This window comes from Epinephelus lanceolatus, chromosome 13 (assembly GCF_041903045.1).
Source record: "Epinephelus lanceolatus isolate andai-2023 chromosome 13, ASM4190304v1, whole genome shotgun sequence".
NCBI lineage: Eukaryota > Metazoa > Chordata > Actinopteri > Perciformes > Serranidae > Epinephelus > Epinephelus lanceolatus.
This window is the reverse complement of record NC_135746.1, coordinates 11,332,159-11,349,859: the sequence shown is the minus strand read 5'-3', so window position 1 is coordinate 11,349,859 and position 17,701 is coordinate 11,332,159. Positions and strand designations below refer to the sequence as shown.

Sequence of the window (17,701 nt, the reverse complement as noted above, 5' to 3'; positions counted from 1 at the left end):
GACGGTACTAATTTTCCGGTGTTTATACACCAGAGAAATAATTTATTACTGCCAATATATCCCTCTAAATCCTTCACACTGGACCTTTAACATCCAAATTTATTCCACACATTCAGCGCACAGCAGCCTGAGGATAACCTCTGAACTCATACTTAAAAACAAAAACCCTAACACCCTGTTCAGCTCTGAAGCAAACCACCACCCCGGCTACATCGTAAAGAAAAGTACAATCTTAAATACTTTATCCTGTTTAGCAACAGCTACCATTCGCAACAGCATGTTCAGTCACTTTAACTTTAAGCAGCATGTAACTATCTAATGCATATACCTACAGTCTTATAGAGCCTCTGTTTCTTTACGCAGACTCCGCTACACACTGACAGCATCACCAACCAAAACCTCTGCAACAGGCAACCCCCTAAAAAAACAATAACAACAAAATAATCTAACAAAGGGACAGGGTCAACCGTCTGACCTGCCACATTCAGCGTTTTGTTTTGGCACAATTGCCGCACAGCAGCTTTTTTTTTTTATTTATTTTTTTGATGATGCAGATACTGGCATACAGTGTGTGGGCACAGCAGAGACGACCTGCCAGGCAGGGAGGGTGTGTGAGCCACTGTCCAACCAGGCGGAGAGGAGGGACCGAATAGAAATGAGGGGCAGATAGAAGGAGGAGCTGATGGAGAACAGGGAACAGTGGAGGCTTGCTGAAATTCCACTTTGCAATATTTCGTTTAGGGGTTAGAGGGCTGAACACACCCCATTTTTTATATAGTGGGTGTGGCCTGTGTGTCACTCTCAGGGTCCAGACACACAACTCAGCTTTTAAATCTTCATGCAAAACCTTCAACTATCATCCGTCCATCCCTCCATGTGAAGTCCTCTTATATTATTTTCAACAGTGTGCCTGTCAAAGACTCCGCATCGCAATTGGAATTTTTAATATCCAATATTATCTGAGTTTCCACCAGCAGAGGATGAACAAAGTCAGTGTCTAGCTGTGAGAGCTCATTTCCCATCATGGCTTGGTCCTAAACTCCATCTCGCATTGTTGACAAATGACTAAAGCTTTTGCAAAAGTTCAATAAGGAAGATATTATTTCCTCACATGTATCAGTTTCTCATCTGTGAGCTCCTCCTACTGTTTCCCAGCAGTCAGTGTTCATAATATCCAGTATGTACGCCATCATATCGACCAAGGAATGCGCTCCAAGCTTGCTCTTTTAACGCGTTCTCATGAGTGCGGGTGTAAACACAACTGCATCCGTCCTTTACATGCGTTTAGATTTGTTCTCCTGAGAGACAGCTGTTGTTAAATGTATGACAGAAGAGTAAAAAGCTGCAAATGGACACTGCTTAAACATCCTGTGACGTGTCATGGACGCTTCCTACTGCGCTGTGATACACTTGGTAGGTGTACTTAGGCGGAAGGAAAATAGTTCCTACATGAAAGTGCTCACAACAAGGTGAGTGGATTATCTTGAGTCACCGGGTTATGATTTCTGGAAAGAGACACTGCTGCCCTTTTCACTGATTGCCATTGTTAATTTTGTGATGTTCCCCTCAGACATTTGCGGTGACTCAGGCTGGCGTTTTCGTCCCTGAGGAGATGTCTTCAAGCTGCGTGTGTGGTCTAGACAAGGCGCAGGGCAGGTTTCAGATCCAGCGTCCGGAGCCCTGCGTGCGCTGCTTCTTCCTCCTCTTACACACGTAGTAGACTGGGAAAACTACGAAACCTGGGGACAGGAGAGGTGGTGGTAGAGATGAAGAGGGAGAGGGAAGAGAGATGAATTAAAGCAAACTATACTTGTTTCTAATGATGCTAATTTTCATCATCTATTCATTACTGTACAATGTAAATCTGAAATTATGTGTTAATGTTAAGCTCTAATGAGTTTTCTGGATGGATTTGACTAGATTATTCCGTGTTACAGCGCACTGCCTACAGATTTGGCATATATGAAATGAACTGAGCTGAAACAGAGAGCAGCAGCAGCACAACACTGATTCTAATAACAGTGAAAATAAATGTGAATCTGCCATCACGGCATGTTAGCCCGCAGCGGATCATCTGTCAGACGCACAGACACGGGAAAGAGATTAACACTAATTACAGTTCAGCTGAGGCATCAATAGTTCACAGTGCTGTCTGACAGAGAGCTCGCAGAGTGCAGCTGGGTGATATTACTAGTAAATGTAGTTCCAGGAAGTAAAAGCCCAGGAAAAGTGATAATCTGGATCCACAGTGCTGGCATTTTAAAAACAATGAGAGTTTACTTGTCTTTGACGCGAGTACACATCAGTGAGAATGTAACGCATATTAACATAACGTGTGTGGCTCTTTTTTTGGACTAGATCACAGTATGCGAGGCCAGCTTTATAAACGCTAGACTGTCTGTGAGTGAGTGAGTGAGTGATGATGTAAGTTTTGGTGTTTCCCCATTCCCCAGGATTGTACACCATGGATGTATGAAGAGAACTGGATACAGTGTTGGAAGCGGACCTCGTTCATTCCCAGAGGAGAATGAAGCAAACACTCAGCTGCTACTAATGAAACTAACCAGATGATCGGCACCGCTTCACATCACTGGGCCCATAGAGCAGATGCACTAGAAACTTTTAGTTACTGCTCCTCTAACTTGAATGGGGATATATTATTTAATTGCACAGCTTTTCTAGACCTCCCAAATGATACTGGACTGAGAGGAGCAAATTCTGATAGTGACACGAGTCATTTTCCAAAGGTTATGATGCTTAAAAAATGTAACCACTGATTTATAGACGTTTCTTTCAAAAGTCTATAGAAAAGTGTTTGGGGGCCCAACAGCATCATGTGACAGAGCCTAACGTTGTAATTCTACTGTTTTTCCACGGTGAAAATTGGCTTTAAAGCCTGGCACACTTTCCAGGGGCCTGAGAGGAACTGACAGAGCTGTGAGCACTGACAGTCCCGCATTGTGGTGGAATTAGCAAGCTAGCTAACTAACTAGCTAACTGCTACATAAGTAAAATTTAACAACTTAATAATGCTTCATCAACATACACCGCACAGCCTAGAAAAACACACTGCTGTTATCAGATGAGTGACAACTTTGTTCAGCTCATTTCCTGTAACCACTGTAACGTTAGCATAAAAGCATGGTGGAATTAGCATGATAGCTAGCTAAATAACCAGCTGTACTCAAAATAGGATAGAGAAAAGAGGATCACCTCGTCAATTTGTTAGAGGAACAGCCATGTCTGTATGACACAGACGGCTTAAAATTAACAAGTAATAGAGCTGCAACAATTTGTCGATTAATCAAGTAGTTGATGGAAAGAAAATTAATCGCCGACTATTTTGACAATCAATTAATTGTTTCAGTTCACTTATAAGTAAAAAAGTCAAACATTTGCTGGTTCCAGCTTCTGAAATGTGAGAATTGGATGCTTTTCTTTGTCATTTACAACAGTTAATGAAAACTCTTTGCCCCTAAATACTAACTCTATTGACTATTACATGTAACAATATCAGAACGGGTGCCACTGCTTTGTGGAGAAAGTGGAAATAAAGCATCAGAACCTTGGGAACAACCCCAACTGGCAGCCAACCAGTTCATCCGTTTGGCTGATTACTGGCACCATAGAGTTTTGTAAACTATCGTTATCAGTGGAACTTGGCTTCGATAGCAGCCAATGCCTGTGCAGCCTCCACCAGTCACGTGGGGTCGTACATCATCCAACTCAAATCTGTTTCATACACGGTCCAGCCATATACTTAGTTTGACCTAGTTTTGTTGCCGAGACAGTGCGCCTGCTTTGCTGTGAGGCAGAAAATATTTGTAATACAGTCAAAGCATTTAGCTGCTATCTGTTTACTGCTCTCTCTGGAGTGTGCTCATGTGTGTAATTATGTTACCTATCACCAAGGCGAGAGATCCGAGCACCATGACCAGCAAAATGACCACTGGAGCTATCAGCACCTTCGTGGCTGCAGAGAGAGCCAGAGAGAGAGACAGAGACAGAGAAGAGAAGGACAATAATCATTCATAATGAATAAATGTTCCTTTCAGATGGAACAGAAACTGCACAATTTAAAATTAATGTGCATCACTGCAAAAAAAAAAAAAAAAAAAAAATTCAAGATGTTTGGCCATCAGTGCACCAATTTGGCGGAGGAAGCCGCTGAATGCTAAGCAGATTTTTGGGAAAATTGTCCATCCACATTAAGACGTCCCTTATTACATGCAAAATCTGTGCCGCTAACAGTCCATGGCACGAAGACAGCGACGAGAACTGTAATGGCTAAGTGGTTCTCGTTAAGGGACAAATTAGCTCGCAGTTCAACAGGCACCCCGCTGATATAACTAGCTGTAGCTGTCATGGAGAGCAGAGTCAAACAAATCTATCAGAGTTCAGCTTCCTGGAGGCTTGCTGCAGCATAAATTTGATAACTGCGAATGGATAATTATAACGAATGTAATCTGATATGTGATTCTTTCACACTTCATTATGAAGCCTTTCCTCAGCACTCTCTGCCAGTACAGAGCTAAATATGGAAGTGTTCGTTGCTGTTGCTATCAAAAGGTTAATTTATGGCCGTCACAGATAAGACGTGGCTGGCTGGCCATCAGGCAAGGCAGCAAGAACACATTTGGACTTCAGGTTTTTATCCACAGCATGATGAGAAAAACAATTCCACTGCTATTTCTATCAGAGTGCAACATGGTGACTGATTTATTGTGGCTTTTGAGCATTCAGGGGAACACAGGAAGTCACTTACTAAAGCAGAATAAGAGACTATGCTAAGATGCTGCTGTTTGGTAAATATGGTTTCAATAGTACCATGTTTGCTGAGCATGTTAGCACGCTAACACAAAAACAAAGCACAGCTGAGACTATTGTTTAGTGGACACTCGTTTCGAAGCCTTGATTTTGGCATTTGGCTGTCCCCTTTGGGAGTTTTGGAGCCAATAGTGATGAGTAGTGACCATATTTGGATGAGAGGGTGAAGCTAACCCGAACACCAGCTGCTAGTTTGGTTAGTAAGGTGCATTTACAGCTAGGGATAACTGGGATAATGCTAATGCTAATTTTTGCGAACAAAAAACAGGCTTATAACCATTAAAACAAAATGTACTTGAAAAGAAAACCTAGCATCCGACTCCTTAGAGGGTCTATTAATACAACCAAACACTGAACAAGGTTTTTTTTTTGGTGACCAAAATGTTAAAATAACTTTCATAAACCAAAAACATACCAAGATAGCTATGGCTACGCCTATACTCTGTGAATCTGGGGTTACACGTTAGTTACGTTACCAAACCAACGTTGTCACTGTGGTAGCCACTTGACAACAGACAGCACCTATCTGACAGTCAAAGCAGCTACACCCCGATTATGCGTAACACTAAGCCCTAATTGCATTTAAATGGGTGAGTTTTATTAAAATTCTACCCCCGTACAGTTGGAAAATTAGCTGAAAAGTTTGCTACTTCGGCATAAACTTGACCTGATGGTGGCTCTAGAGAATCATCAGTCAGGGGATCATCAAAAGCCCTCGTGCTAAATGGTCACTACGAAGTCCCTTTGCATTTTGACACAGTACCAAACAGCGATGGCATCATGCCGCTCCCGTGTGTTTTCAGGTATCATGCCAGCATCGCGGAATCAAAAAAGCCATCACCAGCGTCACATGTAACACAATAGCATCGGCCTCTAGTGTGACATATAACATATGTGACAGCAGCACTTTACAAACGATAACAATGGCATAACATGGTGGAAAACAATCATTTACCATCTCTGTTATACGGGGGCTGATCTCGTCCTCTACTCGGAGTATAAAGAGCTCCTGAACCTCATTGTTTTACAATTTTGTAAACATTTTGGGGCACTGTTCTTCTTTTTTGAGTTAGCTGCTAACTGCTATCAGCTACTTTTAAATCTCTGGCAGAGGGTTGCACGCATAATACATCATCATAATTTCACCCTTGCTGCCCATGATCCCATCCTGCTGGCTGTCCTATACAGACATTGTTTTGGTGCTGTTACTCCCTCCAATCTTAGCTCAGAAGCGAGACAACTCTGTCTCCTCATTCTGTGATCATGCCTTTTATAAAGAATAACAAGGTGCCATAATGTGCGAGGTTCCCGCCTTGAACAGGCAGTGTGAAAGGGGCTAAAGTCAGTAGGATTCATCCTCTGGGCACCATAAATGTTTGTGCAAAGTAGTACAGCCATTGATACAATGACTGCGGAGATAATTCCATTTGGACCAACACTGTCATCCTCAGAGCTACGCTACTTGCATGTCCTAAAGATTCTTAATCACCTGAGGTTAAAAAATGTATCACTGTTTAAAGAAAGTTAAAGTACAGATTCAAGACACTCCCCCCACCCACACACAGACACACACACCCACTCCCACACCGACTTACCACAGACAGACCCTCTAATTAGCCGTCTCAGGTGAGGTTTGTCAGGTAGATAGCGAAACTTGCACCCAAACACGCTGAGGTTGGACGTATGGTCCCCAAAAAACCTGACAGCAAAAAAAAGTAAAGATCAAATCAAATAATCATGTAGAAAAAAGGAGGAAAAAGCAGTCAGAGAAAATTAAGTTTCCAACCTTAGGTGTCTGTAGCGCTCTCCACAGCGGTAACAGAAGTTGGTGTTACACTGTGTACATGTCATATGGTCGCATCCCTCTGTGCGTTGAATATGGATCTACAGAAGAAGATGAGGCAATACACATTAACTTGATAACAAGCTATGGAATTCTCAGTATATCTTTCACTCTTTCAGCTTGAATACACTATCACGTTCTCCATCCAGACTCAAAATCAGCTCACTTCATTGTAAAATGAGTCTTAGCAGCACTGAAATGCAACACTCGCAGAGTTTACTCTCATCTTCAAACTGAAAACTATAAGCATCTGCTTCAGCTTCTACTGAGCTGCACTGCAATATGCATGCAGCAGTGCACTTAATGGATCTTAGCTATTTGGCTGCTGTAGCAGTGAGCACTCTTACTATAAACTGGGCATTAAGTTCAGCTGCTCTCAGCCTCTTTTCCAGCTAAACACAGCATGACACCAATTTGTTGGCGTCACAGTCAAACACGATCCTCTCTCCCTGCTTCGAGAGCACAGACTCAGAGCCATCAGTGCGACCAACACAGATGGAAAGTGTTTGCTGCTGCGAGCAAACAGTTCCCATATACCGGTAATTAGCTTAATCTACGTCTTGCTTTAGTCATCTTGTGACAGTCAAATTAGATATTGTGTAGGCTAACTTGGTCGTGATGAGACCAGGCTCGTTTTATGACTGTGAGGGAGATGCCAGTGAGTCTACCAGATTTGGTTTTGTGCAGGAGCAGAGACATCATTAGTTTTTCAATATGTTGGCTGTCAGTGTGTCTCTGTCCTGCTGTTCCACATGCACTTTAACTCTGAGCGTCCATCTACTTTTCCTACAGCGCCCCATCCATCATCTGTCCTTGTTCTCATGCTTCTTAGCCTTCATTGATTTATTCATCTACATTGATTCCACCCTCCATCAGTCAGCCCTCTTTCCATTTACCCGCTCCCGTCTCACACGGCGCCCACATTCAGCATTCCTCTGCCCATGCTGCTCAGAACAACTCGGATTCTTACCTTGCACTGTGGACATTTCTGGGCATTCCTTTGGCCGTGCTCTATGACACTGGCCCAGCTTCGAAGCAGCTTGTCTCCTTTTCTGTAGTCGCGACACTTGACCCCGTTGTGCCATGGCGCGTGGCATTTGAAGCACCACACAAACTGGCAATTGCTACACTGGATCTACAGTGAGGACAGAAGACAGTAAACCCATCGGTGTGGCCAACTCTTCACCAATGAAAGTAGCTATCACTACTTCTAAAAGTTGCTAAAAGTCACCAGATGATGTCATGCCCTCATTTGCATATTGATGATTCTCATCATGTATAAATGAAAGCATTAAGACGGTTAATTTCCAGGGCTGGAACCTGCAGTTATTCCACAGGCTAGTTAATAACATGTCGGGCAGGAAATCCAAAGTGTGGGATCATTTTGAGAAGGTGAAGGACGAACCCAAGGTGATATGTAAACTCATCTTCATTGGTCGACTACAAACATGACGTATCATCTGAAACATGGAAGTAGCTACATGCCCATTAGCCCACAGCGTCATTAACAGGCGGCTCGCTCAGTGTGTGACGTGCACTTGTAGATAAAATATAGGCCTATATTAATGAAGGTTCATTAGTACGGTTTTGTATTTCTCTGTAATGTTATATATAATGTAATGTTACTGATACTATTCTTTCTCACACTTTCAACAAGTCGAATAATGGCCCTAAATGACGACTAGGAAAATTCTTAGTCGGAGGCAGCCCTAGTTTACACAGGTGAAATGTAAGAAAATAAAAATTAATTTTATTGAATTTTTTTCCCACTTCATCAAGTACACAAGTTCAGACATCTGAAAACACGACTGCCTCAAATCCTACTGCTAAAAGCAAGTAATTTAAAAATAAGAAGTAAAACAATCAAAATAATATAAAAAAAGTAAAGGGTGTTTGTGAGAGAGAGGCTTACACAATTATTTTATATATAATTTTTCAAATGCTTCAAAAAGAGGAGCAGAGAGATCTCCCTTTGTGTAAATAACATGTTGCCCGCAGAATAAAATTGTTTTCCAAGATATTCAGTTTATCAGAATTTGTGGTCTTATTCTCAGTCTCAAACACTGCTTAACCGGGTCATGTGATCTGCAGCGTCAGTACACAAACTTTTAAATTTATATATCAGCTGTATGTGGAGTTTAATTTTCTCCTGTATTTCCTTGTGTTTCATTCTGCCATCTTACCTTGTACTTGTGCTCGGAGCGGCTGGGGTTGTGGCCCTTCAGAGAGGTGAAGTGACTGCACTGGGGGCAGGGTTTGGTGCTGGAGTCCAGCTGACTCAGCTCCAAAAAGTAACGATACTTTGCCACGTCCTCGCTGGCTAAATGGGAAATCACCACTCCCTCCTCCAGGTAGCCGCTGCACTCTGGGATCGGACAGATGATGTACGTTTTGGCTACTCGCACCTGGGAAACAACAAACATCTGATTTTCAAACTGACTCAAGTACATTAAAGATTTACAGTGAGAATATGTGTCACCTGCTGCACATTTGGACCTGTCTACGGTGGGTTTCTTTGTTATTGTGTTGGAGTATGAGAACATGTGGAATATATTCACACCACTGATGGGACATGGTTAATAATTTACTCATGAACAGAGGGAGTAAGTGGCAGATGAATGAAAGGCTGAAGGAGGCAGTGGACAGAGTGGAAGTTAATAAGTATCAAAGCACACACAAACACACATTAGTAAGTTCAAACCAAGTGCCCTGCAGCCAGTTATACTGAGTGGACCTTACACACACAAGTTACAGTCTAATCACAGAGTCAAACACTAACCTTAACATCACAGATATTTACAGAGCCACAGAAGAAACAGTCATTTTAAACATTAAATATTCACTTAAGCAAAACCTACTTATCCAAAATGTTTAAAAAGGAGTCAAAATAAACATAATACATTTACTTTGACACAATAATTTACCACCTTCAGGGACATTTCATAACGTGCACACAGGATTGAAGTGATGATCTCACTATGGGGGGCACTATGTCATGATCTTACTTTACTCACACTACAGGATCTGTCATTGAAGGGATAGTTCAGGCCTTTTGAAGCTGGGTTGTATGAGGTACTTAACTGTAGCCAGTGTATTACTTGCAGTTAATGGTGATCGGCATGCCCCCAGTTTGGAGAAGCAGGCTGCCTGGGCTAAACATTTTAGCCACCTTAAAAAATCTATATCTGTTTAAGTGTATGTTACTGTATATTGAGAAAATTTTACTTGGCCATCAGACAGTAATTTCCGATGGGGAACTGAAGCCATTACATCGCTGTCTTCAAGGCCAGGGTCCATCGCGAAAATAGGTGATTTAACATCAATGAACACAGGAGCTTCTGATCTACTGCTGCCTTCATTAGTTAGTCTGTTTGTGTTATTGTGTGACTTTGGTGTTTAAAACAATAGTACACTGTTTTGCTTCTGTGGTAGTACTCCTGTCTGCTTCTCCAAACCGGGGGCGTACCTCAAACACCACTTGGAAAAATCACGACTCTCCTTTTCAGTTCACATCTGTTTTCAATATAAACCTAAGAAATACAAGAGTGTGTGTTCGCATCTCCTCCAACGTGACCTTGAACACAAGAAGTATCAGACTTCCTTTTCACCATCCTGCTCTCTGTTTCGTCTATTTCCTCCGCGGGCATCTCTTCTTCTCTTGTTCCCTCTTCTCTCTTCCTCATTTCATATATTCTTTCTGTCTCATCCTCCTCCTCCTGACACGCTCAGTCCATCAAAGCCAGTGAGACCAGTTGTACTGACACACGATAAGGCACTTTGTCACTGTGTGTGTGCGTCCGTGAGAGTGTGCGTAAAATGACAGCAGACAGAGTAGAGGGAACAATAGCACCAGCCTCTGATGGTGTTACACCCAACATCCCCTGCAGCACACACTCACACAAACACACACACACCAAAAGACTGGTACATGATTATAAAATGTATCCTCTGAAGGGCATAAGAGCTGATGTGTTAGTACTGTTGCCACAACACTCACTCTGTGATGACCACTGCAAGACTGGTTGGACAGGTTAGGAACTAGTGCCACTCATATACACACACACGTCACCAGGTGTAGGTGTAGATGGTTTAAAACATGAATACATAAGTCAATATAAAGCTGAATGCATGATTAAAGCAGTGTAATATTACACTTACAATCACTAGAGGATTCACGATATGATTTTATCTCAATACTTAATAGATTTATTACCTTTTTCCAACTGTAAATTATGTCACCAAAGGAAAACTTTGTCAACATCTGTTTTATCATATAAGATAAAGTCTGTTTATCTCACTTTTTTGGAAGCATCAAAATGTATCTAGTGGACTGCAAAGGCAAATGATGAAGTTTAATTTGTATTTGTCATCTTAATAATCAATACTTGGCACGGTGTGGTGACACAATATTGCCACACAAAAACTTCGCAATACTATGCTGTATCATTCCCCCCCCCCATTCCTAGCATACAATGGACGTATCCTGGGTGTGTCCCCGGACAGTGGTGACTGTAAAATGAGTCAAAGCTAAAAGTAGTACTATGTAGTGTATGTACGCAGTGACACACCAGTATTTGTACCCCAGGGTGTCCTCCTGTTAAACTCAGCTACAAATACAAACTGTGATTTAATTAAAAATAAAAAACTGCATATTTGTGTTGGGGACAAAAATAAACAGTCAAATTAATGGTTATACTGGTTGCATTCTACTGTATAACCAGTAAGCTGCCCATCAACATGAGTCAGATGTAAAACCTTAACACCACATGTTGTAAGAGATGCTGTATAACAGTAATGACAGCTGCGTTCCACTTAAGGGACGCCCTGTTAATACTCATGCTGGTTCACTGGAACAGCTTACTGGGACACTTAATGGAAATGAGATATGGTTAATGGTTCAGTTTCACTTTGCTTGTCCTACTGTGACAAGTCAAAATGTCTGCTGTGAAAAAGGTCAGTTGAGAGTGCTTGAAAACTAGCTTGCAAGTGAGCAGAGAAGTTGAAATATTTAACGTTAGCTAAAGGTGTTGGAAAAATGGTTGGAACAGTTTGCTAAAAGTACTGAAGCAGTTGAAATAACGTTAGCTTGCTTAAAATATGGATATACAGCTGGAATAGTTATTATGGATGCACGATAATGTCAGCAAGTCATCCGTATCGACAGATATTGCCTTTAATATAACTCCTCACAACATTAGCTGCTCTGTTTCAACAATGTTTGGCTAAAAAAACAGGCATGTAGGATGAAATTCAAACATGTGTTCTGTCAGGAGATGCAGTGACTTAAACCAAATAATAACATTATATGTAATTTGTTAAGCTATAAGTAGAGGGGGGAAAAGTCAGCTAGCCGCTAGGCTAATTTATGCAATGTAAACATGCTTAAGCTAATAATGTGTGACGAGCAAAAAGCAACTGACATGTCTATGAACCTTGACAGTTACTACTGAGCTGAATATTATACTTCAGTTGAATGATGTTGCTGTTAATCCATGTTTTATGGCTGTTGGGAGAAGGTTGCCTTCAGGGCTTTAAGCCAGATAGACCTGAGGTTTTAGGGAAAAGATGATGGTTTGGGTTAAAATCAAAAGATTTCTTTCAGAAAAAAGTCTTTATGGCAGAAAGCTCTGAAGGCTAACCTATCCCATGTGCTTTTTCTGTTTTTATGTTAGTGGAGTCAGTATAAAATAAACTTCACTGCACTTAAGCGGTTACAGTTATTTACTTTATCTAATTTATGTGCGTAAATGGGCAGATAATACTGTCTCATATTGATCGCAGGCCACTAAATCGCATCAAATCAAAATCATTTTGTGGCAGACTGTAGCCCCTTTTACACTGCCAGATTTTCCGCGAATGTTGGGCCATTTTGCCAGCAAGCTGCGAGCGTTTAACACACAGAGCCGATTGACGAGTTGATCCGAGGTGCCCAATTTTCTGCCTCGTAGGGGTAGTCATATTGGCGGAACCTTTTTGGTTTAAAAAGAACAAGGAGCCCTTTCACCACGGGAGGGGCTGTTGAAGACTTGTGGGAGGAGCTATTGATGACGTCGCATGTGCGACCCACTGGTGGTGGATAAACAGGAAACCGCTGATAGCAGGAATTAGCGAGCAGCTAGTAGCAAGAAGGAAATGCAAACCTGACAGACACTGTAAAGATGAGCAATTGGGGAGACAAGGAATTGCACGCCCTCCTTGCCCTCGCAAACGAAGAGGCCATTAACCGTCAGATGACGGGGATGGTGAAGGACAGGCCAACTTATGAGAGAATCGCCGAAGGACTGACCAGCCGCGGCTTCCCTCGGAGTACGTCACTGTTTACATCACACGCTGAGCTACACGTTTTGTTACTTCCTCACGCCCCCCATTGCCACGAAAAAGGCACATTGTGTATGAACAAAAGTAGGCAGGCGGCATTTTGCCGCACGCTATTTTGTTTTTATACTGCCAATGCTGAACGAAGACTGATTGGACTTTCCTGCAAATCTGCACAATTTCTATTTAAAAAGGGCTTTTGTAATATCAGCAAATATCGTATAATTTTTCAAAGAATCAATATAATACTGTGTTGTGATGAAACCCCCCTAGCTATAATCCCGCTCACTGAAAGTGTTTAGGGGCGCCACAGAGTCCAGACTGATACAGAGAGCAAAAAAGAATGTTGAGCTCCCGTAATCCGGTTGGTTTTACCAGGCTATTAACGTAATGGAAAAGCAGTAAAATTTGTTAGATTAAAGCAGTGGATAAAGGGTAGAGACTTAAAGTGGTAGCAGCATGAATGCAAACTTGTAACAGTGTAAGTACTGGAATAAAATTTTTAATATCATCAAGTGTATCATTCATACCACCACAAGTGGAGCATTACAAGTAGTGTCGATGACGGGGTACTTGACGTCATCTGATAGGGAAAGGATGTAGAGAAACTCATTTTCCCTGTGAATTTAAACACATCTAACCTCCTAATATTGGTTTAATCCATCGCACAACATGGTGAGTACCAAACCAGTGCATTCGCTCTCCTGCTGCATCTACTGTGTCTACTGAATCCCCTCCAAGGGTCTTATCTGTGAGCATATACTCTGATCTCTGTGACATAATGCTCACTGTACCCACTGAGGGTTAGCACCGAGCATGTGTGCTAAAAAAGATTTGCAGTACATTGACTGAAAAATAATCCGCCTCCACAGGATAGTTTACATGACCCTTATCTCATTCTCCGTGTGCTTATCGGAGACTCTGCTTGTCTCTGTGTTTGTGTGATTATTCACACCTTGTTATCAAAGCAAGATAATTGCAGATAAAAAGCAGACTGGATGACTGATAAAAAACTGTTTTGTCTCAACAGATTAAAGCATATTACAGTAACAGTAGCAAGGGCCTTAGATAGTAGCGTCTCCCAAACTCAGGATTATGATCAGAGGATGGTACCAGTTCATGATCAAGGCACTTAAAGACAAATCCATCCCAAAACACTTTAGCTCTGTTAGGGAGCAGCGATTGGCAATGTGCCTTTCATTTCTGATGACTTTTTCTAAAGCGGGTAAATGTTTCATCCATCTATTATTCACTTCCTTGATCTATAAGAGTAAATCATCACCAGACTCAGGGAAGTGAAGCTCTTATTGTGGACAAAGAATGAATTGTAGCCACAATATATTTTACACCCCTATTGTGACATATTTTGACTGAGATAAAGCAATACTTTGCTGTAGTGATGCTCTCTCCGTGCTGCTCAGGCGTATTTTCTGGCATCAACAAGAGGCACTTTGGTGAAGGAAGAGAAGAGAACAGTGTAGAAGAAGAGCCAAGTTGAAGGACACACTTGTGCTTTGTTGGATTGTAACTAGACTGACAATGATACACAGCGGACTACAAGTATCTGATGGTGAAATCTTCCTTCAATAGGTGAGCCCGTAAGAAGGAAACTCAGCTGAATAAGCCCAAAAGTGCACAGTGTAAGCTTTTGTCAAACATGCCAATTTTAGTGCAGAGTGTCAGTGATGAAATAAGGAGACCTGCACATGTTCAGTAACAATTTCATGAAACCTTTATCTTGATGGTATAAGATGCATTGGGCGGCAGCCGATCAACTGCCATAGTATAAAGAGCAAGAGAGTCTGCATAGGGCAGGTGGAAGAGGAGGTGGATGGGTCAAACCATAGGAATATCTCAAACCTCATGCTACTTTGATGGGTCAAACAAACTCATAACTTTCACCCAGAAGACCACTGTTTATTTCCTGTGTGAAACCAAAAGTCAATCAAGTTATTTTAATGTAGTGTACTAGAATGTGTAGCATACTACACTTCTTCTGAAAAGAGACTGTATGCATTTAACAAACGGAAACATGTACATTTCCTTTGTAATTGGAAATTAAGAATCTCTGTTATTTATAATACACTTTCCTATTTCGATTGTATGGCCTCCCTAGATTATTTAAAAGTAGCCTGGGTAAATTATTTGGGGGTTGCTATTTTGGAAGAGTCACGAACAAAAGCCCAATTACTGGTACACTCTTCCTCAGTTTGTGCTAGACATGGACTTTTGCAATTCAAAATATTGTATAGACTTCACTTATCAAAAAATAAGCTCTGTAAAATCTATCTAAATATTAGTCTAGCATGTGACCATTGTGGGCAATCACCAGCCTTGCTATCCCAAATGTTCTGGCACTGCCCCAGAGTCACAACATACTGGCAAAATATTTTTCAGTCGCTGTCAGACGTCTTGGGCAGACCTGTGGATCCTGATCCTGACTGCACTCTTTGGTATAAAAGGTTCTGATGTTGTGTTAACTAGCTCCCAACATAACATGATATTATTTGTAACCCCACAAATACGTAGACTGACATAATTAAATTGGAAGCAAAAACACGCTCCTGCCCATTCTGCCCTAGTGAAGGATGTGATGCACCTACGAAGCCGTTATAGACCACCAAAGACGCGCTAAGTTGTTCCCCAAACTAGTCTAGTTTAAATGACACAAAATATGGTCAATCTGACATCCTTCTAAATCCTCCCACCCCCTCCCAGCATCTTGGTGTAACGTGTAGCGTCACGTGTAGCGTATTTGACAAGTTGGGAGTGAGAATGTGTTGAAAGAGCTGTCTGTTTGGGAAGTACTGAACATACATCTGGATAAATGAGAATTGGTTTATACTGCACAAGATGTACATGGTTTTGCTGTTGTTTAACACGCCTATGACTTTCTATCATCAAGAATTTTCTCCACTTTTGGATTCTTCTTTTACCACAGAGGCATTCAACATAACACAGTGTGAGTTACTTAAGTACAAATGGTCATTTGAGAGGGTGAGGTTTTCCTTTAATTTACAATAGAGAGCCCATTTAGGCCCTTAATCCAAACATGTGGAGTCGAGTTATTCAGTACCAGCTCTCGGTACTTTTCAGCACTTCCCAGAATCTGAACCACGCCCCTGCCCTGGAGTAGATAAGATGGCAAACACAACACAAAGTGTGACAGAGAGGACTGTGTGTGAGTGTTACTGCTGCAGCTCAAGGACACTTGAACCAGCTGCTGACTGACCCAGCAGTCCTGGTTCTGGGACAGGCTCAGCCTCGGCACTGTGACACCCTGCTGCACTAAACAATCCCCCCTCTTCCTCCCCTCCCTCCCTCCCTGCTACCAACCTGGGGGCTGACGTAGAGCTTCAGACACTCATCGCACACGGCCTTCCTGCAGCAGGGCAAGGGTGCGATGGTTTTCTCCTCCAGGCACACCCGGCAACTCTGCAACGCTGTCTCTGCACCGGCCTGCTCAGGCATGGAAAACCGGTGTGTTATGTTCCCGAAAGGGTCCACCAGGTCGTCCAGTGTGTAGAGAACCGGTTCGGGACTCGAACCCGCGTCCTGTCCGGGCTCCAAGTCCATTTCTGGTGCGTCACATGGGATGGTTTCATCGTCTGTGATTTCAACGTCTGTTCGGAGGCTGTCGTTAGCGATGCAGTAGACAGTGCAGTAGATGTGTTCCTTACTGTTGAAGGACTCGTCTAAAGTGGTCGTGTTGACGTCACTGTCACATTTATGATGGCGGTGACATGTTAAAAATTCAACTCCTTGTACATCCGAAGTCAAGTCGCTGGAGGTTGGCTCGTTTTTAGTCCCCGCGTCGCCCGGTTCCCGCTCCGACTTTTTACATTCGCTACATTCACTTTCATAACCGTTTGAAACGTCGTTAGTAACGGCTCCTTCGCGGGGCTCGTGCTCGGCGCCGCCATTACTCCGACTGTTAGTGTTCAGATACACGGAGGGAGACTTTGAAACCCCGAAATTCCTCCTCAAAATCTCGACAGCGCTCGCCCTCCTCCTCTCTCCTCCTCCGCTGTTGCAGTTGTTGTTGTTGTTGCCCTTCGCATCCTTCTCCTCCTCGCTGCTCCTCTCCTCCGACTCTCGCTCGCCCCCGTCCAGCGATAACCGAGAGTTTGATCTGCTGACACGGCGGCTCAAATCTCTGACCGACCGCTCAACTTTACCGTCCGTGAGGGAAGTTTCCGTCGGCAGGTTGCGGGACAATTTCGCCCTCCCTTCCTCCAGACTGCTGATGAAGCTCGGCATGTTACAGGCGTCAGTTATCGGTCCGTCATCTTCCATCCCCGATGTGGCTCTCCCCATTTAGTGAGCGGTTCTCTCCCGGACCGAGCGGACCTCTTCCTGGCTCCCTCTTCTCCAACTCCCACTACCAAAACAAAACAAAGCAAGCAGCTCGGCACTTCCGGGTGTTGTCGTCAGCGTGTAGGAGAGCAGCGATAGGCCGATGGGAAGCCTAGCGGCGGAGTGCGGCGGGTACTAATGTACATGTGTAAGAGCAGCAGGTATTATTATACATCTGTAAGAGCAGCAGGTATTATTATACATCTATAAGAGCAGCAGGTATTATTATACATCTATAAGTGCAGCAGCTGTTATTATACATCTATAAGTGCGGCAGGTATTATTATACATCTATAAGAGCAGCAGGTATTATTATACATCTATAAGAGCAGCAGGTGTTATTATACATCTATAAGTGCG

At 42.7% G+C, this 17,701-nt stretch overlaps 1 protein-coding gene across 1 annotated transcript; it reads right to left on the bottom strand.

The window, feature by feature from the left end:
* Nucleotides 1-510: 510 nt before the first annotated feature.
* rnf217 (ring finger protein 217) lies at nucleotides 511-17,401 on the bottom strand. The gene is made up of 7 exons (XM_033648133.2): nucleotides 16,322-17,401; nucleotides 8,854-9,075; nucleotides 7,641-7,805; nucleotides 6,614-6,711; nucleotides 6,423-6,526; nucleotides 3,902-3,973; nucleotides 511-1,739 (listed from the first exon to the last, which is right to left on the bottom strand). The coding sequence occupies exons 1-7, from the start codon at nucleotides 17,300-17,302 to the stop codon at nucleotides 1,660-1,662; spliced, it is 1,722 nt and encodes a 573-aa protein (XP_033504024.2). The 5' UTR covers nucleotides 17,303-17,401; the 3' UTR covers nucleotides 511-1,659.
* Between the last annotated feature and the right edge of the window lie 300 nt (nucleotides 17,402-17,701).